Below are 19,965 nucleotides of genomic sequence, written 5' to 3'. Positions count from 1 at the left end.
TTTTTTTTTTTTTGAGTAAAGAAGCTACATGAGATTTTTTACCCACTCAAATAAATTACTGGATCTTACATATTTCTGATGCTTAAGTGTACAAATGCATTTGCAAACTCTGAGTACAGTCACACATACAAGTTCTTATTCAGCTAACATTTTCTTCAAGAAAGAGCATCCAGAACCTTCAGTATGCCAAACAGTAATCAGGTTGATGGAGTCTAATTTTCAAACTGGATGCTATTTGCAGGAGGCAGCTGCACAGTGGGATGCAGAGCCCTGTTCGCAGGCCTCCCCACCCCTCTTCTCAGTCCCCAGAGGGGCCCACAGGGACCCAGTGCAGGGCAGCATATGCCCTGCTTCCCTCTCTCCCTTTCCAGTGGCCTTCATCCCACCTGGCTGTCACAGGACACACAGATGATGAAGATGTGGCATCAAGACAAGAATCAATAAATGGGACAGATTCAAACTAAAAAGATTTTTCTCAAGATCCAAGATGGCGGACTAGAGGGAGCCTGCGTTCCTTGTGGCTCCGTAAGTCAGGTTTCAAGCAGAGGATATCTGTTTCTTGGTGAGGCAGTTTTTGCTGCTTATCAATCCCCTGCTGTTTACCCCATTTATCTACTGCGATTGCGTGCAGTCAGCCAGCATATCGACTACTTTTTGAGTACAGATTGCTCACTGTCTGGCACCTCCCATCCGCCATTTGCCTGCCTCTTGCCTGTCCATCACCTGCCTTTCACCTACCCTTCACCTACCCATCACCCACCCACCGCCCGAGGTTCATCTGCTGATCATTGGACAGCAGCCAGCAGACTGACCACAGACTGCCAGTGCAGCGACAGCTGCCCGCTGTTGCCTGCTGTTGCAGCCACATCGGTGTTCCTAGCAGCTCAATTCACAATAGCTAGATTGTGGAACTAACCTTGATGCCCTTCGATTGGTGAATGGATAAAGAAAGTGTGGTATATATACATAATGGAATATTACTCAGCCATAAAGAGGAATAAAATTATGGCATTTGCTGGTAAATGGATGAAGTTGCAAAATATCATGCTAAGTGAAATAGGCCAAGTCCCCAAAACCAAAGGCCGAATATTTTCTCTGATAAGTGCATGACAATATATAATGAGGGGGGGTGGGGGTGGGGGTAAGAATGAAGGAACTTTGGATGGTGTAGAGGAAAATGGGGTGGGAGGGGGTGGGGGACAGAAAGATAGGAGAATGAAACAGACAGTAGTACCCTATGTACATGTATGATTACATGAATGGTGTGAATCTACATTGTGTACAACCATAGACATGAAAAGTTGTACCCCATTTGTGTACAATGAATCAAAATGCAGTCTGTAAAAATAAAAAAGATTTTAATAAAAAAAAAAGGGAGGCTGGGATGTGGCTCAGTGGTTAAACACCCATGCATTCAATCCCTGGTAAGAAAAAATAAATAAAAAAACAAAATGATTAAAAAAAAAAAAAAAAAAGACAAGAATCACTGATTAGACCCAAGGCTGCCTTACTGCGCCCTCAAGGAGGAGAAAGGCTTCCAGGCAACAGATCTAAGGCAGGTTTTCTAGCAATGTCACATGGACTGGGAAGGTAGTTTTGAAAAGTTGGAGGGAGAGAAAGAGGTCCTTGCAAACAAAAAATTATAGAACAGTTCTATTAATGCATGAAGCTGGACAATACTGACACAAGCATTCCCTTTGTTTTCTAAGTGTTCCTCTTCCTAGGCAGAATTTCTTCCCCAATCGCTTTAAGCTATGATCACAGTGGAAACCCATGGTGTTGGGTTTGCATCTGGTGGTTTGAAGAAGCACAATAGTTCACACCCATTTTCAGATGTGGACTAAAATTTATCTTACCTGGCTTTCTACCTGTGCAAGCAAATTAATTAATTAATTAAAAGAAGCTTAAATGGTGCTTTTAAATAATGAATAATCCCATCCAAACTCAAGTTACTATCACTTCTCTCAAACCTTTTCATTTCCACATCGGTTGTACAAAAAATCATCTCATATTGCTATAGAGTAAATAAATACAAATATCTTTGAAGTTCATCAATTCAACCAACTCTATTTGACGAAACTGATGACATCATGAAATGAACGCTTTGCCAATTTGAATTGACAGTATGAACAGTGATTTAAAAAACCACTTTTCCATTTGTAGTACATCTTATCAAAGGAACTAAGAATCAAACCATCATACCAAAACAAATAATATGTTAAAAAGTAATAAAATGTACCTTGGCAAATAATGTCCATTTCATTATATTAATGCCATTTAATGAGGTACATACAGGTCAATCAACAGTTAATATGAATTATTAATTTGTTTGAAAAAGTACAACAAAGTCTTTTGAATAGAATGTGATTGATATGGATCACATTGATTTCAAATGATTTCAGACTGATTCCTAGATATTTAAAGGAAATGAGATTATTATGGCAATTCCTGAGAAGTAAAATTCCATAGACCCCAAAAGAGGGAAAAGTCCTATCACTACCCAGTGTATTGATACAAAATATGCACAGTTCATATAAACCACTTCTGTGTATTGTATCACACCTTCTCAAACTTCCTGGAAAAATTCTGCCAGAATCAGCCACTGGGTTCCTTTCTCCTTCAATCTATCTGTTGAGCAGGTAGCTTGTCGGCTTTCATTTCCCCTAATTTCACATGCCAGGTCTTTGTCATCTACACAATTAGCTTCTGAGGAATACAGATGAAATTAAGCCAATCCAATCTGTTGGCTTTCCAAATATGAAAACTTTTATAGTTAATAGCTTGCAGTTTTATTTTGACAAGTATATAATCTAGTGATTACAAAACAATAGAAACAACAATGAATAATAAATTACCCAAACAGGCTGTTTTTCATTTTCCTTACAGTAAAATTTCTCTGTTAAATAACTCTGGAAAAAGAACAAAACAAATGGGGGGGGGGGACCTGGCAAAGTGCCAGCTCCATTTGCATCAGGTTCCCCAAGGTGTAAACAGAACATTGCAGAATTTGGCCCCGCTGAGGAATCCTCAGGTCAAGTAGCAGCTTGGTTTCACGCTTCGCCCCTGTGACTCCCGTGTTTCCTGAACGCAGGTATTTGGAAAGAGCCTTTGAAAAGAACTTGGTACCATCTCACTCAAGGGCCAATTAAAGTGAGGAGCAAACTGCGGCAGAACACCAAAAACTCTAAGAAGCAAGCCTTCCTTTTTTGCCTAGCCGCCCTCACCTCCTGAGCTTGCTTGTTTAGCATGAATCGAGTTAAATGAAGCTTGGAAATCATGTTGTGAAAGATGTGCAGTAAACATGGAAAGATGATGTCCAAGTTCAGTGAATGTTAGCTGTAAATTTCAATACCAAATCAGCCCTGCAAGCGTCTCGGAACAAATGGGAAGCTCTCAGATGACTGCACACCAGAGATACCAAAGAACAAGATTTGCTGGAAGCACATCTCCTAGAAATGAATCCTGGGCTGACATTTCACAGAAAGTGAGTAGAGAATATTCAAAAACCATTCTCCAGAAAACAAATATGGAAAAATTAATTTTGACATAGAACTTAGAAAAATAAAGTAGAAGAGATCTATTTCTTGTACTATTTCACGCCTTTTTGCATGTTTATTTTAAAATACACATCTAATAAGCCCATAGGCCCTGTGCCCCCACCTCTGCTCCTTCATGCTTTTAGGTCTTCCACCAACACTCAGCCCTCATGAGGTAGCATCAGGAAGCATCCACTGCTTCATTTAAAAGAACCAAGGGTCATTTAAAAGACAGACCCCAAAATCTACCCTTCACTTTTGAAATTTTTACCATCACAGAGAATAGCCCTGTGATAGAAAAAGTATCTCTTCTGATACTGAAGAACCAGACCTTATGCCTTGGGATGGGAAGGAAAGACAAAGAACCCAAGGTCTCCGGTCTAAGGCAGGCTGAGGTCCCAGAGCCTAGAGGTGGGGGGTCAGAAGAAAGCCCGCACTCTTACCCCACCCAGGTGCAGCCCCAGAGGCCCCTGTAGAGCCAGAGCCAGCCTGTGTCCTGCTCTCCTGAGGGAAATGGCCAGGTCCCATCATTGTACACCCCTGAGCCCTTGTGCTCAGGAGAACAGATGTGGTGACAAACCAAGTCCCTCTGTCAGGTGGAAGCAATCCCTTCCTGCACCAAGACCCTGCAAAGCTATGCTAGCAGAGAGGGCTTGCCAGCTACCAGGATTCCCAGGGAGCCTAGGGAGTCAGGGTGGAGCGGAACCCCAAGGGGCCAGGAGGACCCACTGTGGACCCACTCCCAGGGATCTGAAGGGAACGCCATTCGTTTCCAGCAGAGGCCAATGCTGACCAGCCAGTCAACCACAGCCAGCACAATGAGAACGGCTGAGGGTGGGGCACCCTTCCCAACTGGTGCGCGCCCCAGGGGCAAACCTCACGCTCTGATTCACCCACCAGCAGAGGATGTTCTCAGGCCCAGTTCAAGGCACCAACACGACATCTCTGAACAACAGAGACTCAAAAATCTATACAAGGAGTGTGTTCTCACAGGAATCAGGGAGTCCCAGAGCAAACGTGTGAAAAAGGATATCAGGACCAGAATAATGTTCTCTTAAATATATTTTTTTTACACACTAAAAAAAAAACAAAAACAAAAACAAAACAAGAAAAAAGAAAAAAACAAAACCAACAGCTGGAAGGAAACCAAGCAGCAAAGGGGAAGGGAGGAGGCGTACGGATGAGAGGGTCATTCCCAGTGTTAGGCCGATCTCTGGCTGCCGGGCCCACTGGGTTTCAATCTGAAATCAAGCCTGATAAGAAATGAAAAACATTACCTTCAAGTGCATTTTTAAATTTGCAGTCTGTGAAAATTACCTGCTACCTCTAAAAAGAGTATTGGAAATAATTTTTCCTTCATCGTTACAGTGTCTCATGACAGAGAAGTCAATTTGTGGTTTTACACTTTTCCTCAGGTAGTACTGATGTAACCTGTGTGTGCTGCGTCACATCAGCAGTGCACACGTTCTTGTCTGATTAGGTGGTGCCGGGGAGGGGCTGAGGGCCTCGTGCGTGCTGGGCAGGTGCGCTACCACAGAGCCACGCCCAGCCCAGCTGGTTGGGTGCAGTTAGCTCCAGCTAAACATTTGCTTCAGAGCCAGCGTAAGTCAATGGATGCACACACGCACGGAGAGCATCATCCTCAGCTTTTCCTGTCCTGCCATGGCACTGCCCATCCCAAGCAGAAGCCTCACGTCACTAGGGAAAAGGAGGTGGTGGGAAAGGGCGGGAGATCTAGCACTAGTTTTAAAAACCCCTCAGACAATTCTGATATGGTTTTCTTCCAAGTCAATGCCAACCACCTCTTCGCCCTCAGAGATAGACACATGCAATCAGCTTGTGACCTCCTGTGTTATGTTGATTTAATAAGAGCAGGTGATAAAGCAAAGCCTAAATAACTGACATTTGCGTTCAGAGAGTTTATTTTCATTTAAATCAGTAGTCTTTTTCATCTCAGGCACATTAGCTATCAGGGGTCACTTGCTCTTGGAGCAGATTCCTCTTCAGTTTTTTTTTTTTTTTTTTTTTAATACAGTAATTCAACTCGATGCTCATCAAACAATGCAGTGGGTAAAGGACTTGATTTTACAATAAATCTGGGAAGATGAATGAATTTAAAAATAGACAATGTGTTGTATTCTTCATTTCTTGCTTATTTGCTTTGAGAGAAGGGAGAGAAGGAGAAGCAGGCAGGAAAAGGACAAAAGCCACAATGAATCCTACGATCTACAAAAACCCCTAAGGAATTTTAGTGAAACAATGTGTATTATATACCAGAAAAAATGCACATACAAATTGTTGTCAAATAGGGAACATAGCATTTAATACCAATTAATACAAATTAATTTAATACCAATTAATGTGCTGACTTGACTGATATTCAAAATTCCTAAACTCTATGCAAAAGAGATGGAAGTAGAAATAACCTAATCTGGCAAAATGTTATTATGTCACAACGTCTTTTGTAGATCACAGTCCGAGGACTTCAGCAGAAATCGTCCTCACTTAGGACAGTTATGCAAGAGCAATTTGGAAGGCACCTATGCACCATATAAAATAATACCTTGGTGCTCAGAAAAACACCTGCAGCAAAGGCAGCAAGTGAGTCAGACTCAGGAAGCGCAGGGGCAGCAGAAGGGAGATGGGAGAGTGTCAGGGTCTGAACCCAAACAGTCCTCCTTTGAAGAGGGTCCTATTTTGCTTAAGTACTTTAAGAATGAAGACTAACTTCTCGTGCGTGTTCTCTTCCACTTTGGTGGCCTCTCTAGTTTCGGCTGGGCTGTGGTCCATACCTCCAGTGCAGGAGGATGAGCCTTTAAGATCGCCCAGCGATCTTAGCACCTTGTTCTCCTCTAACCTGGTCAATATTAACTTCTTTGGAAGGCAGACCTTGGGACACATGGGCAGGGTCATGTAAAATCTTCCCTTTAGTCCATCCCTTCTCTCCTTTAAAGTCCGTCTCCTCTAGTTCCTTCCCATGTTCAGTAACATGCCCATGTGTCTCTCGTAGGCCATCAGAAAAGCTTCCTTCCCCATGTCTTTCTGAACCCAGCCAACTGGCTTCTCTCAACTACTTAAAACTCAATATACTAAATCTGCTATCTTCTTCTCATTCACTTTTTTAAAAAGCTGATTGTAATCTGGCGTTAGTAACCAACCATCTCTTCATTACTCCAGTTCAGACCTTTGCAAAAGTGTCAGAACTTGCATAGACACTTGAAGCTCCCACGTTGTCCCCTCACTTCCCCTCAGAGGGGATGACTGCCTGAATTTGAAGCCGACTCCTCCTCGGTATAATTTTCCTAGGCCTACTGAGCTCTGTAAAGCAGATCTGAGCCGCGACTCACATTCCTCAAGTTTTAACGGTGTTACACGGGGCCTATCCATAGCATTTTGTTTTTCTCAAGGTAATGTGTTTGACATTTGTCCTTCAGGGTCATTTAGCTATAATGAATTTGTTTTACCTACTCTATAGAATCCCAATACACACATCTAAAAGTTAGTTTTAGATTCTCAAGTCAGTAGACTTTTAAGTTCTTTCCCATTTGCTGACGCTACAATCTATGCTATAATGAATTGTCTTTTCAGGTGTATTGTATATGCAAAAGCTTCTCTAAGGCTCACATCAAGAAATAGCTGGGCACTCTCCAGCTTTAAGAGATCAGGCTACCTTAGTCTTTGCAGTAGTTGTACTAATAGATGGTCCCACCAAACTGCTCAGTTTTTACCAACCTGGGGGCGCAAAATAGCTTCTCATTGTGATTTTGACTTACATTGCCTTGATATTAGTAAGGCTGACTGTCTTTCATGTTTATTGGATGTGAATCATCTGTATCCTTGGCTAATTTTTTTATCAGGACGTCTAATTTTTAGGAGTCTTGGTATTGTTCTCCAAGTCTTTTTGCTTCGATTATCATTTCCTTTGATGCATGTAAGTTTTTCAATATAGCCACATTTAGACGACTTTTTGTTTACTCAACAGTATCTATGAAGCATTTAATCAGGTGCAGGGGTTTTACAGTGAAGGAAGCCAGGGTGGAAAATAAGTAAGTGTCACCACATCACAAGAATGACTGGAAAGATAAAGTGGGACAAAAGAAATGGCCACATCATTAGACAGGATATGGAGGAAATGTCTCTTCAAGAATATTTTATTGAACTAAAGGTTTAAATGAAGTAAGGATGAGTGTTTTTTCTGTTTTTAAAACAAATCTTCCCACTGCAAGATCATGAAGACAGCCTAGGCTGTTGTCTTCAAAACCTTCTGTCTTATGCAATTAGATCTCATCCTGCAAACGTCTGTGTATGGTGCAAGGGAGCAATCTAGTTCCTTACCCATTTTGAAATCAATTATCTGAGCTCCACTGAGTGGTCTATCATTTTCCCACTTATCTGCTAGAACACCTTCGGCATACAGAAAATTTCCACATGTATTTTGGGACTGCCTTTGTCTCTTGTGTCTCAACTTTATGTCACCCAGGGAGATGTTCTTTCTACCCTCAACATTATTCTTTATGTTCACCTATGTTGACAGATAATGCATTCAATTAGACTATATCCAACATCCTGAAGAATATTCCATCCACATCCAATAACCTTCCATTTATTTATTTATTTGTTTGTTTGTTTATTTTTGCTATTGCAAATAGCACTGCTTTGGACAGTATCTGCCTGTCTGTCGGTGCACACTTTCTCCACGGTGGAGCTGCCGGCTGAGAAGGTGTGGGCTACTTGGTGTGACGATGCCAAAGTGCTTGAAAGGGTTCTGAAACTCCAACCTTTCAGGTTATGTTGACCTGCATCCATGTTGATGCCAGTTACCATCAATTCCCTAACTGTGGCAAATGGAGTAAAAATTAAATGGTATCTCATGGCAAATTTAGAAACAGTACAGACTGCAGGTGAGAGGAGTTCTCATTTAATAGCACGGGAAGAGGACTCAGTTTCCCTAGGAGACAACCACTGCAAACCCTGTGCCCTGTCTTAAATTTAGAAATCAGAACTGAGACGGTTGTTTCATGGACACATATTAACCCAAATGATTCAACAGAAAAAGAAAGTCAAACTTTTTATGACAAAAGACAACTATTTTAACCATTTGTTTTGACAGTGAAAACCAGCTTTACCAAGTAGGTTATATGCAAAGAAAAAAAGTCCATTAATGGAACAAGATAAATTGTACCCCAAGGTTTTAGTGAAGTACAAACATACACATCACACACTACACACACAAACACATACGCACACAGAGAGCAGTATAAAAATTATTAACCATGTTATGCTTTCAGAGATAATATGAAATTAACATTTCCATTTTCTTACCCAGGTCAAAGAGAAATGGTTATACTTACCAGTTTGTTGCGTTTGGTTTTATTTTTCATCTTTTTAGCATTAATAACGCCTTTTTCACATACATTCCAAAACTCCAAGTGCGTGAACAGCTCTAATGACAGGATAATGAATTCTTTTGCAAGTTAGGTGGCTTCCAATTATTTTGTTCTCAAAAAACTGAACAAAAACCTGATTGAGCTGTCACCAGAGGATCATTAAGCAGGAGTTTTTGTGATAAACAGCAGCAATTTTTGGTTCACTGAACTGAATGATCTTTTTAATAACAAAAATTATGTATGTGAACAAAGAATGCAACTGATCTTGCAATTTGTCTCAAAGGCAGAGACCGCTGGACAAAAGAACATCACTCAATGGCACGAGCTAGAGCCAGGAAAATGGACTGGAAATACAGTGCAGAGAAAAATGAACAAGGAAAATTCCCAGTTATCAATGTGTTCATGTGATTTTTAAATAGATTCTGATGGCAGAGAGCTCATCTGTTACCATTAGATACACCAGAAACTGAAGAGAAAGGTTCACTCAAACATAAATGTATGAAATGCACCATAAAATCACACCTTTTGCAACTGGTCACACGTCTGGAGAACACGTCTAGAACTTAGGAACATGCAAGGTCACGAAAGAGCTTCCATCAGCTCTCTCAGGAAGCACCAAGCACCCTGTGTGCAGCCTGCAGTGCTAGGCCCTGGCTGCCACAGCCGCATTTTCAGCAGGCACAACATTTCCAGTTGGGTTTCATGTTTATCTGGGGAGCCCAAGGCCCGGGGATACAACCAAGCTGATGGGGGGCTGATTTGTTATCATCTCCATGATACTATTTACCACATTCCCAAACCTGCTACTGTAATGTGTGGTCTCCACAATGGTACAGAATAGAAGACACAGAGACAAGCCCACACATCTGCAGATATCTGATCCCTGACAAAGGCACCAAAACATGCACTGGAGAAAAGACAGAATTTTTAACAAATGGTGCTGGAGAAACCTGTTATCCATACACAGAAGAATGAAACTCAACACTCATCTCTCACCCTGCTCAAAAATCAACTCAAAATGGAGCAAAACCCTAAGTTAGATCACCCTTAATGGTTTCTAACCCTAAGTTAGAAACTACGCAACCCTTGAAGAAAACGTAGGGTCAACACTTCAGCTTTTAGGCACAGTGACTTTCTCAATAGGACCTCCTAAAGCTCAAGAAACAATGCTGAGAACTAATAAATGGGATGACATCAAATTAAAAAGGTCCTGCATAGCAAAGGAAGCAATTAAGAAAGTGAAGAGGGAACCTACAGAATGAGAGAAAAATCTTTGCTAGCTACTCTTATAACGGAGGATTAATATCTAGAACATATAAAGAACTCAAAAAGCTTAACACCAAAAAAAATCAAATAACCCAACTAATAAACAGACAAATCAAACAATCACTTCACAAACATGTGAAAAATTGTTCAACATTATTAGCAATTAGGGAAATGCAAATCAACTACACTGAGGGAGTAGGAGGGGGAGAGAGGACAGGAAGGAAAAGGGATCATGAACTGAAACTGAATTCCATGCATGCATGAGTTTGTTAGGATGAACCCAACTACTACATACAAGTACAAAGCTCTAATAAAAAAAAAAAAAGAAAGAAAGAAAAAAACTTTGCCAAGATTTCACCTCACATCAGAATGGTAGTCACCAAAAATACAAATAATAATAAATGCTAAAGAGTCTGTGGGAAAAAATGAACACTTTTATACTGTTTAATTGTAATTAGCACAACCACTATGGAAATCAGTAGTGAGGTTCTTCAAAAGACTAGGCATGGAGCCACCATATGACCCAGCTATATGACTCTTCGATTATTTACCCTGAAGAAGTAAAGTCATCTTACTACAGTGATAGATGCAGATCCATGTTTACAGCAGCACAGTTCACAATATCCAAACTATGGAACCAGCCTAGGTGTTCATTAATGGATGAATAAAGAAAGAAACTGTGGTATATATATCCACAATTTTTGTATAGAGTTTTCTTTATTCAGCCGTAGAGAAAAATGAAATTATTTGCAGGAAAATGGATAGAACTAGAGACCATAATTTTAAGTAAACTAAGTCTAACTCAGAAGGTCAAGGGTCATGTGTTTTCTCTGATAGGCAGAAACTACAGAAGAAAAAGGAAATGGGGGGGGATCTCATGAAAATCAAGGGGATATCACTAGTGGAAAGAGACTAATGGGAGGGAGAAGGGAAGCGCTGGGGAGTGATAGTGACCAAATGGTATTGTTATATCGAGTGCACACAGGAATATATAACAACAAATCTCATCATTACGTACCAGTATAATGCACCAATAAAAAACGGGGGATAAAAATAATGGTGGTCTGCAAACAGTGGCTTGAATGTCTAAGTTAGAATAAATGAGAAAATAATAACATCACAAAACAGCTACCATTTGTCATACACCTGCTCATTCAGTACCTGACACTTCCCTATGAAGCAGATAAACTCAAGGACTGTTAGCAGGGAGGACGCCAAGGGTCACAAGGTTGAATGGTGTCACAGGTGCAGGTCACAGCACTGCAGGCAAAGCCACCCCCACAGCTTGGACCTGCTCAGCCTTCTTATCTTCAAACAACAAAACTGACTTCGTCATTATTCCTCAAACATGTTTTCTTTATAAAATAAAATAATAAACAATTTTGATAGGAAACAGTCACATCAAATCATAAATAAGAGAGAAGTGTTCATACACACAAACACTAGGAATAAAACTTTATAAAACACTCCCAAAACACATACTGAGCTTCGATCCTCCTCTTGGCAACCTGAGAGTCTACCATCCCACCACAGACGGGAAGTAATCCATGTGATCTGGCTTGTTTGGATTTTTGAATCTGCAGTGGATCACCAAGTGCCAGCGAGGCACCGGGGTCTCCCTGAATCTGGGCAGGTCGCACAGACACCCTGCAGGGAGGATACTGCCTGCCACTCAACTTACTTCTTGGGGAGCTTCATCTTTTTCACCTTTTCTTCAGCGTGTTCGTCTGATATACCCACGTGACATCCCAGTGCCAACAAAGTCCTGCAAATGAAAAGCAGAGATGAGCTGCAGGTGCCTTCCCGTGCCCAGACAACCCAGCCTAACGGCCAGGAAGGGAAGAGAGATCCGCCCCCCAAGCACAGCACAAGTCTGTTGTTTTAAAGCTAAATGAATAGTATTTTTTTATTTTCAGTTTTTTACTTTTGAATAAGGAGTACGACCCTGAAAATTGAAATGGCACTAAAAGGAGTAACTGGAAAGGCGCCTCTGTCCAGTGCCTTTTCCTTCCCAGAGGCACTGACAGCTGCCGGTTCCTGTACATCTTGCTGGGGGTCTGTGCACACTAAAGAAAACGTGTGTGTGTGCGCACGCACACACGCGCGTGAATTGTGGTGTTTCTGCCTCTCACACAAAAGGGCATATACAATATACAGGAGCAATGTCTCTATAATTTGCTCTTTTGACAACCTTCAGATCACTTTCCTTTCATATAAAGCTAGTTTGATTTTTAACCTCTCTGAAGTATTCCATAAGTTGGAAACATCAAAATGTTTTTCATCTATTTTCTTTTCATCATCTTCAAGGTGACCTTCAGTCTTCAGCTACGATGCTGCACACATGCACCGCATCCCACCTGCCCACCTGGGCGCCTACCCACTACCTAGACATTCACACACACGGAGGCCCATTATCCATCTGGACACATATCTGCGTGGATGGACTGCTGGAGAGATCGACAGAGGAATAGATATCCAAATGTATTTTCTAAACAAAGGATGTGTCATTTAAAAGGAGACTGGAAACAGAAAAGAAATGGGGGATGAAGGGGATTAGAAGCCCTGAGGGAGGGAGGGAGGGAGGGGGGAGTCCAGTGGACTCCTAGACACCTGGTTTGTTCTGGGGCACTGAAAGCAGAAGAGCGGGGAAGTCAAAGATGCCCAAGATGGAAAATCAAAGTTTGAGAAATATCTGCAATATGCGAGCCAGCAGTCATCTGGGGAAATGTGGGGGGGACACCCTGTTAGGACTCACAGCATGACTGTGTTTTTGAGTCTGCCGTGGACGTCTGCTGTGAACACCCGCTGTGGACACCAGGTGCTAGGGATGCCTCAATGCGGGTTCATCAGTGGAACAGAGGCACCTGTGTGGTCATGGGCCCGGCATGGCCTGGGGAATCCCTACCTCCCTCTCCACTTCTGCTGGCTGGGAACCTGAAGCTGCTCTAAAAAATTAAAGTCATAAAATAATCGTGGCATCTGCCTCCATGAAGCTGAGATTCTCACGGGAAAGGCAAATGTCAGATAACCTCCACAAGTAAGATGATGAATTGTAAAGAGAGTCACAAAAATTCCGTGAGGTGCTCTCAAGAGAGGGCAGGAGGTGGGGGGCAGATCCCCAGCAAGGAAGTGACAGAAGTAGAAGTCTAAGCAGGGAAGAGGCTGTGGAGTATCAGGCAGAGAAGTTTCTAGCAAAGGAAAGAGAACAGACAAGGCAGCAAAAAGTGAACTCACTGGGAGGAAGAGGTCCTGAGGGGTGGAACACAGGGAACGAGGGAGGGTCAGGCACAGAGACAGAAGGCCCTGCAGCTCCTGGGAGGATATGGAGCTCAAGAGAAGGAGAAGCCACGGTAAGGCTTTAAGCAACCCATGTGGATGCACATGTGTGTAACATGGGATTCCATGTGCAGAGTGTAGGGAGAGGGTAGGAGGACCAGTGAGGAGACTGTGGGTAGTCTGGGTGACAGTCAGTGATGGCGTGAACAGGGGACGTGGGGTCGGGGGAGACTAGAGCTGCACCTGGAGGGACTAAGGATGGGCTGGACCAGGGTTTAGACAAAAGGAGGTGTCCAGGATGAATCCCGGTTCCTGACCGTGCAGCTGGGTAAGTGGCGGGGAGTGCGGTTGCCAAAGAGGCTTCAGGTGACGCTGCTTCCTGATGCGCCAAGGAACGTGTCACCTGTGTGCGGGCTGGGACACATACCTCCTCCTCTCAGAGCAGGAGTCTGTGTTAAGGATCAACCCCGGGCGCTTGGAGCACCTGTGTGGGAACTGGACCACGGGTGTGATGAGTGTGCGCTGGAGGAGAATAAAGGTCCAGGATGGAACATAAAGATCAGAACACCCGGGACTGGGCAGACTGCTACCAGCAATGACCAGGGCAAAATTAGGTACTGAAGCGGGAGAAGAGGAAGGATCACCTGCCCCTTTAGATAACAGTGAGGCCTTGCTGTCACCTACCGTCCCCCTGCGTCACTCTTCTTCACTATCCTGTGTCCCTCTGTCCTCCCCCTCTGCCCCCACATATGTACCAATGTCGTACGAATGATGCTCAAGAAAAAATACTCAGCCAGGAGAACACCATGACCTCTATCTGTGTATTAGCCTCCCAGGAAACACCCTACAACAGGATGTTATCTGTGGGTTAAACACCATTATAATATGAACTTCCAAACCATGACTTACTGATTCAGAATGTAAGACCTGGAATTTGTATAGCAGTGCAGCAACTGAACCTGAAACCAGAAGCTAGAACTTGGGCCACACACTCCACTCAGGGACCAGCACACTCAGTGACCTGTGCTGTTCCCAAGGTGATGTCAGAACTCTGTGGTGCCATATGTAGCACACACAGGTGACAGTTCAGGTCTAAAGTAACTCATCTGCCAGTGATTTACAAGGCATAAAGTCACAGAAAGAGCATCACATTATATTCACAGTAAATCATCCCTCAATCCAAATCCAAAATGAGGGACACGCTGGGATGATTTCCTGCCTATTCGCTATTTGCGACTTCTCAGGATTCAATGAACAACACTGTTAATCCCTCTGTGATACACTGTAAAGCCAGAAACCCGGGATGGTGCCTGCCCTGCCAGACAGGTGGCGCTGAAAACTTCATCAGAATGCTGTCATTGAGCCCCAGGAAATAGATACATTATCACCACCACTGAACAAGGAGGACCAAGTCTAAGAGCAGCAAAGTGGAGTCACTCCAGGAAGATCGCCTTGGTGGAGCAAGTCCTTGAGCCCAGGTCCCCCAGTGTCAGAGCTATACCCTCACCTACTCTGCTGGGGCCTTTTCCAACTAAGTAGATGAATAGAAATACAGAAAGAAGGACCCCACGTCCTCCGCACAGTGGAAAGACACAGTGCAAATTTGGGAGGAGGGACTTCACCCCTCTGATTTTTAAGGAAACAGGTAAAATTAGGTCATCACAAAATCATATAGATAAACACTATGTAGTTATAAGAAACATCAGCAAAGAAATGTTAAGAATCAACCATGAAAAGGGCTGTTAGCATTCACCATAGGGAGTGACACCACAGTTCACGCATATAATGGTTAGCCGAACCATCACCAGTAGCTGTCAGGAGTGAGAGTGGATTATTTGCAGCAAGTGTGGCCCAGTGTACTACATGCAAGTACGGTTTCCACACTCCAGGGTTTACTCTTTGCCATAGATGTCCTAGCTGTCAATCACTAAAATGACAGGCATGTAGTTCAGATTTATCTAAATGATGTTGTAAAAGATGAGGAAATCATGAGCTGCCATGATTTACTAAGCTCAATGTACAAACTTCGTGCTATAACCCAAGGAAAGTCAGGGAATGCTAAATACAAAACCTCAGCGTTGAGACACAAGGTACTCCTCAGACAAGCAAACCCTGTCATGTGTTATCTTTAGTGAAGTCTTAAGTTACTCGATTTGTGTGTATTCCTCCTCCTTTTAAGAAGAAATGGCATGCCTGTAATCCCAGCTACCCAGAGGCTGAGGCAGGAGAATCACAAGTTCAAGAACAGTTTTAGAGAAAATTTCTCAAAATTAAAAAAATTAAAAGGGTTGGAGATGTAGTTCAGTGGAAGAGTGTCTCTGGGTTCCATCCCCAGTACCAAAACCGGACAAAACCAAAAAAGCTACTAGTAAAACAGAGACACACTCTGTGCCTAATTTGTTTATCTCCATAAAAACTAAACTGCATCTTTCAGAATGTTAGTATATGCCTGATCCCAAATCCTAGAATCTGAAACTATTTAAGTTTTACGTCCTGGGTCTTGGTAAAGTGGCTCCAATGAAAGTCACTCCTTACTCTTAGCAAAAAGAAACAAATCAGAAGGACAAACAAAAATGTACTAGGTAAATGATCTATTTGAACAAAACCAGTTCTGTAGGATCATCAAGGATGAAAGGGACTAAAAAAGTCACAGGCTTTTCAAAAACATTCTCAACTTTTTACATAAGTTTGAAAATACATTCCTTTATTATTCCGCTCAGCCCCACTCTTACCTCTGCACAGGAAGGTAGCAAATTCAAGAGATCAATGGACACCAAGCCAGGGAAGAGCAAAGTCTCCTTTGCCAGAAGATACACAATAGCCCACAGGAGCTTTCCCCAACAATGCCGTTCATATAGAAAGTCCCAGAGGGACTTCCCAAAAGGGGTGCTGTGGCTAAGTATGCCTTAGAAACACCAGAGGCTGGCTCCACCATCTTAGCTATTGACAGCACACAGATGGGCAAAGTCCGGAAGAGGCCATCAGTCGAAACGACACTTACTTAACCCTTTTAACTCAGCACCCTTTAAATAGATCAGTTCAGTACTTCTCTACCTATGAAAAGGGACTAGTTTTCTTTTAATTTCCAGTTCATCATGGTCTGAATCCCTCATAAAATACGGTAAAACTTTTACAGTAGAATTCACATTTCAAAATAAAGACATAAAGGATATATACCCACAATTTCAAGTTATTAGCTTAACAGGCATTAACTTTCTCCCTTAAACAGGGATAAAATTTCTAAGCCTTTAGAATTAATGTCTTTACTCATCACAGACCCGTAACAAGTTTTGACTGGGCTGGTTTCTGGTCCCTGGTCCACACTTTGAGTAGCACTATGTTGGATCACAAAATCCCCATGTTCTGTAATATCCATCAACTCCTGTACCATACCTTTTGGGAAATGCTGATGTAGCACAAAAAGACACAATGTAATAGCCTTAAAGTCAAAGTCCCAACAAATATTCATCTAATCCACCCACACATTATGGAAGGTTCTAGGTGGAATTCAACTTCATAGTGAGTTAAAGCAAAACACCTCTATGTGGTTTCTTTTAGGTGAGAAGATTGAAAAATGAAGAAGTGGAGGAACTCACTTGAGGGTCTCCAGCGACATCTGTAAGTTGTAATTGCGCTCCTGTTCAGGCAGCTTGGAGAACTCCACCAGGCACGGGTGCTGCCTCTTATTGTCATCTCTAACCTGCAACACGACAGGATAAGACATGGAATACTCTCAGGCACCAGACACAAGCAACGGTGCTTCAACAGGTGGCAAGTGGGGACCCAGAGCAAGCAGCAGCACTCAGAGCACTGCCGAGGGAAGGCGCTGGGATCCCAGCCCAGGTCAGGTCAAGGGTCAGGGTAGGCCAGCATCCTCTGTGCTCCCTGCCCTGCCCATGCCTCAGCTCCCACGACCTCTGCCACACACACTCCTCTCCAGTGCCCACGATGCTGCTTGCTCCACTCCTTCCAGCGCTTGCTCAAACCTCACTTCCTCCACGAGGCTCACCCACCTTCCTAACAGGGCACTGTGTCCGCCCACCTTACTCTTTATTTGTTCAAAATACTCAACACCTGTTAACAGACAGATGTATCTATTTTTTGGTTTATTGTTTGCCTTTCTGCACTTGGAAGTGAAGAACAAAGGAGTGAGGATTTGGGTCTTGTGTTCTTTGATGTTTTCCAAATCCCTAGAATGTGCCGGATGTGTGGCAGACACTCAGTAAGTTTTATAAATTGAAACGAATCCTGTGTAAGAATATGTGGTAATGACTTAGTTTAAATTTGCAGTAATTTTTCTGTTTAGCCCTAACCTGATTAGAGACATCAATACACAACATGATTGACTAATACCGAACTTACTGAATTGGTCCTGGCTGTTCATTTCATCCCTTGGAAGTTATCTCCACTCTCACAAATCCCTCTACTGCTTTCACAAAACTGGTTAGCTTAACACAGGCATTTTTCATAGTAATCCTTGGTATAGACAGCTGTCCCTCAGAATACACAGGGAGTTGATTCCAGAACTCTCCATGAACACCTAAACCCACAGATGTTCCAGTTCCTTCTTAAAATTACAGTGTTTGCATATAACCTGAAAGCACCCACCTGGATATGTTAGATTATCTTTAAATTACTTAAATTATCTGATGCAAAGTAGATAATAGGTAAATATCGTTACACCATATTGTCAAGGAATAATGACAAGAAAAAGGAGTCCACGTATGTTCAATGCAGATGAAATCTCTCTTGAATATTTTTGATCTGCAGTTGGTTGGAGCCACAGAGAGGAAACCAAAGATAACAGAGAACCAACTCAGCTCAGACACTGTATGAGCAATGGCATTACACTACATTTAAGATTTTAGGAATGAGGAAGAGGTTCCCCATCCTTGCATTGGTAATTAGGTTTTCTTATCTTCTTAGAGGCCTGAATTACAGCATTAGTGCCACAGGGGCACTAGATGACAGCCATATGCTGTCAGGGAGCACATTCCTCCATGGGAATAGTCACCAGGTTCTCTAAGTGCCACAGGAAAAGTATGCAAACACAGGGGAGGACTTTTTTAAAATTCTCCATGAAAATTTTTTGAATTTTTTTCAATTTTTAAAATTTTTTAAAAATTCCCAGTTGGAAAGAACATCTTCATTCTTCTCTTTCTTACAAATGAGTAAGACTTATACATGAAACTGAGTTTTTAAATTTAGCTCTAGAAATCTCTAAACCCAAACCAAGTGAACGTGTGTGAGCCCCAGGTAATCCCCTGCATAGAACTCCACCTCCACCCTTGTCCCAGAGAAAAGCCAAGGCCACCATCCTCTGAGGTGCCCAGAACAAAACGGAACCCACCCATTCAAGTGGCATTCTTGAACTCTGAACTGCCTCCTCCAATCACACCCTCCATCCCCAGGATAGGCAGAGTGGGGACACTCACTGCCCATCGCCTGGGGCTCCTGATCTTCCACAGGACAGCACAGTTCCCTCAAGGAAGGGACCTCCCTTCTCAGCATTCTTCGAGCTCTCAGGCCCTCACAGAATAAAAGCACACTGCCCAAAGCCCTCTGTGACATGGCCCCTGCCTGAGTGACCAGCCTTCCCTCTGCTCTGTACACGGTACTGTCCTCTGGGTTTGCTACTGAGTAGCCAGTGCAAATGCCTGGTTCCTTCCGCTCCTCACTTCACAGATGCTGGTTCATCTGGCCAGAATCTGGTCCTGCTCTGACTGCAGCCAACCTGTACTGGCCTTGGGGTTAACAGCTATCTCCTGGAAGCCTCCCGATTTCTCAGAAAGGACCTACGTCATCTATTTCTCTCTGTGACTGGTTTCATGTCTTCACTGAGCTACACGGGAAGCTCTGAAAAGGTAAAGGCAGAGCCTTAGACTCGAGGTCCTTCTGAATTTGGGTCCTCAGTACCAAGCACAAGCAGGCTAGTAGAGGACAAGCAATAAATGTTAAAGGGACAGATAAATGATAGAGTGGACCTGCCTGCTGTTGTTCCATAAAACAGAACCCTTACATGATGCTCCTGTGCAAAATATCCCAGATCAAATAAAATTTATGCAGAAAAGTAACAATTCAACACACCTGACAGCTAAGCATAAATTCCAACACACACACACATACACACTTGAATACTTTGAAACCTCATTGGCAATGTTAATGAACTTATGAATTAGCCTAGTCACAGGCCAATACCTTACCCTACAATAACGGAGATCTGAAGGTCTGGGACTCTAACTACTTAACTGGAAGGAGATTCAGGCAAGGTCTTGTAAACAAGCTGGACATGAGTCACATGTTCAATGAAAGGAGGGTAAAAAACCTCCTCACCTGTCACTTCCAGACTCTCCCAAACAGATGACAAGGAGCCTGGAGCAGTGCTTGCCCAGAATGGGTCCCGAGAAACCCGCAGGAAGGATTTCTGGAGCCCAGTCCAGGAAAGGGGCAGATGGCAGCAAGACTGCAGAGACCCAGGGCTCAACCTTCCCTGGAGCCAC

General features: G+C 43.0%; 1 protein-coding gene across 6 annotated transcripts in view; it reads right to left on the bottom strand.

Moving 5' to 3' along the window:
- Positions 1-19,965, bottom strand: part of Ryr2 (ryanodine receptor 2) — a 605,596-nt gene that overhangs the window by 237,848 nt on the left and 347,783 nt on the right. For all 6 annotated transcript variants that reach the window (XM_047520965.1, XM_047520967.1, XM_047520968.1 and 3 more), the window contains exons 24-25: positions 17,062-17,165; positions 11,871-11,954 (exon numbers count right to left, since the gene is read on the bottom strand). In XM_047520965.1, the coding sequence (XP_047376921.1) occupies positions 11,871-11,954; positions 17,062-17,165 (188 nt within the window). The remainder of the gene's footprint in view (positions 1-11,870; positions 11,955-17,061; positions 17,166-19,965) is intronic.

Source organism: Sciurus carolinensis, chromosome 12, assembly GCF_902686445.1.
Source record: "Sciurus carolinensis chromosome 12, mSciCar1.2, whole genome shotgun sequence".
Taxonomy (NCBI): Eukaryota; Metazoa; Chordata; class Mammalia; order Rodentia; family Sciuridae; genus Sciurus; species Sciurus carolinensis.
This window is presented reverse-complemented; position numbering and strand designations above follow the sequence as displayed.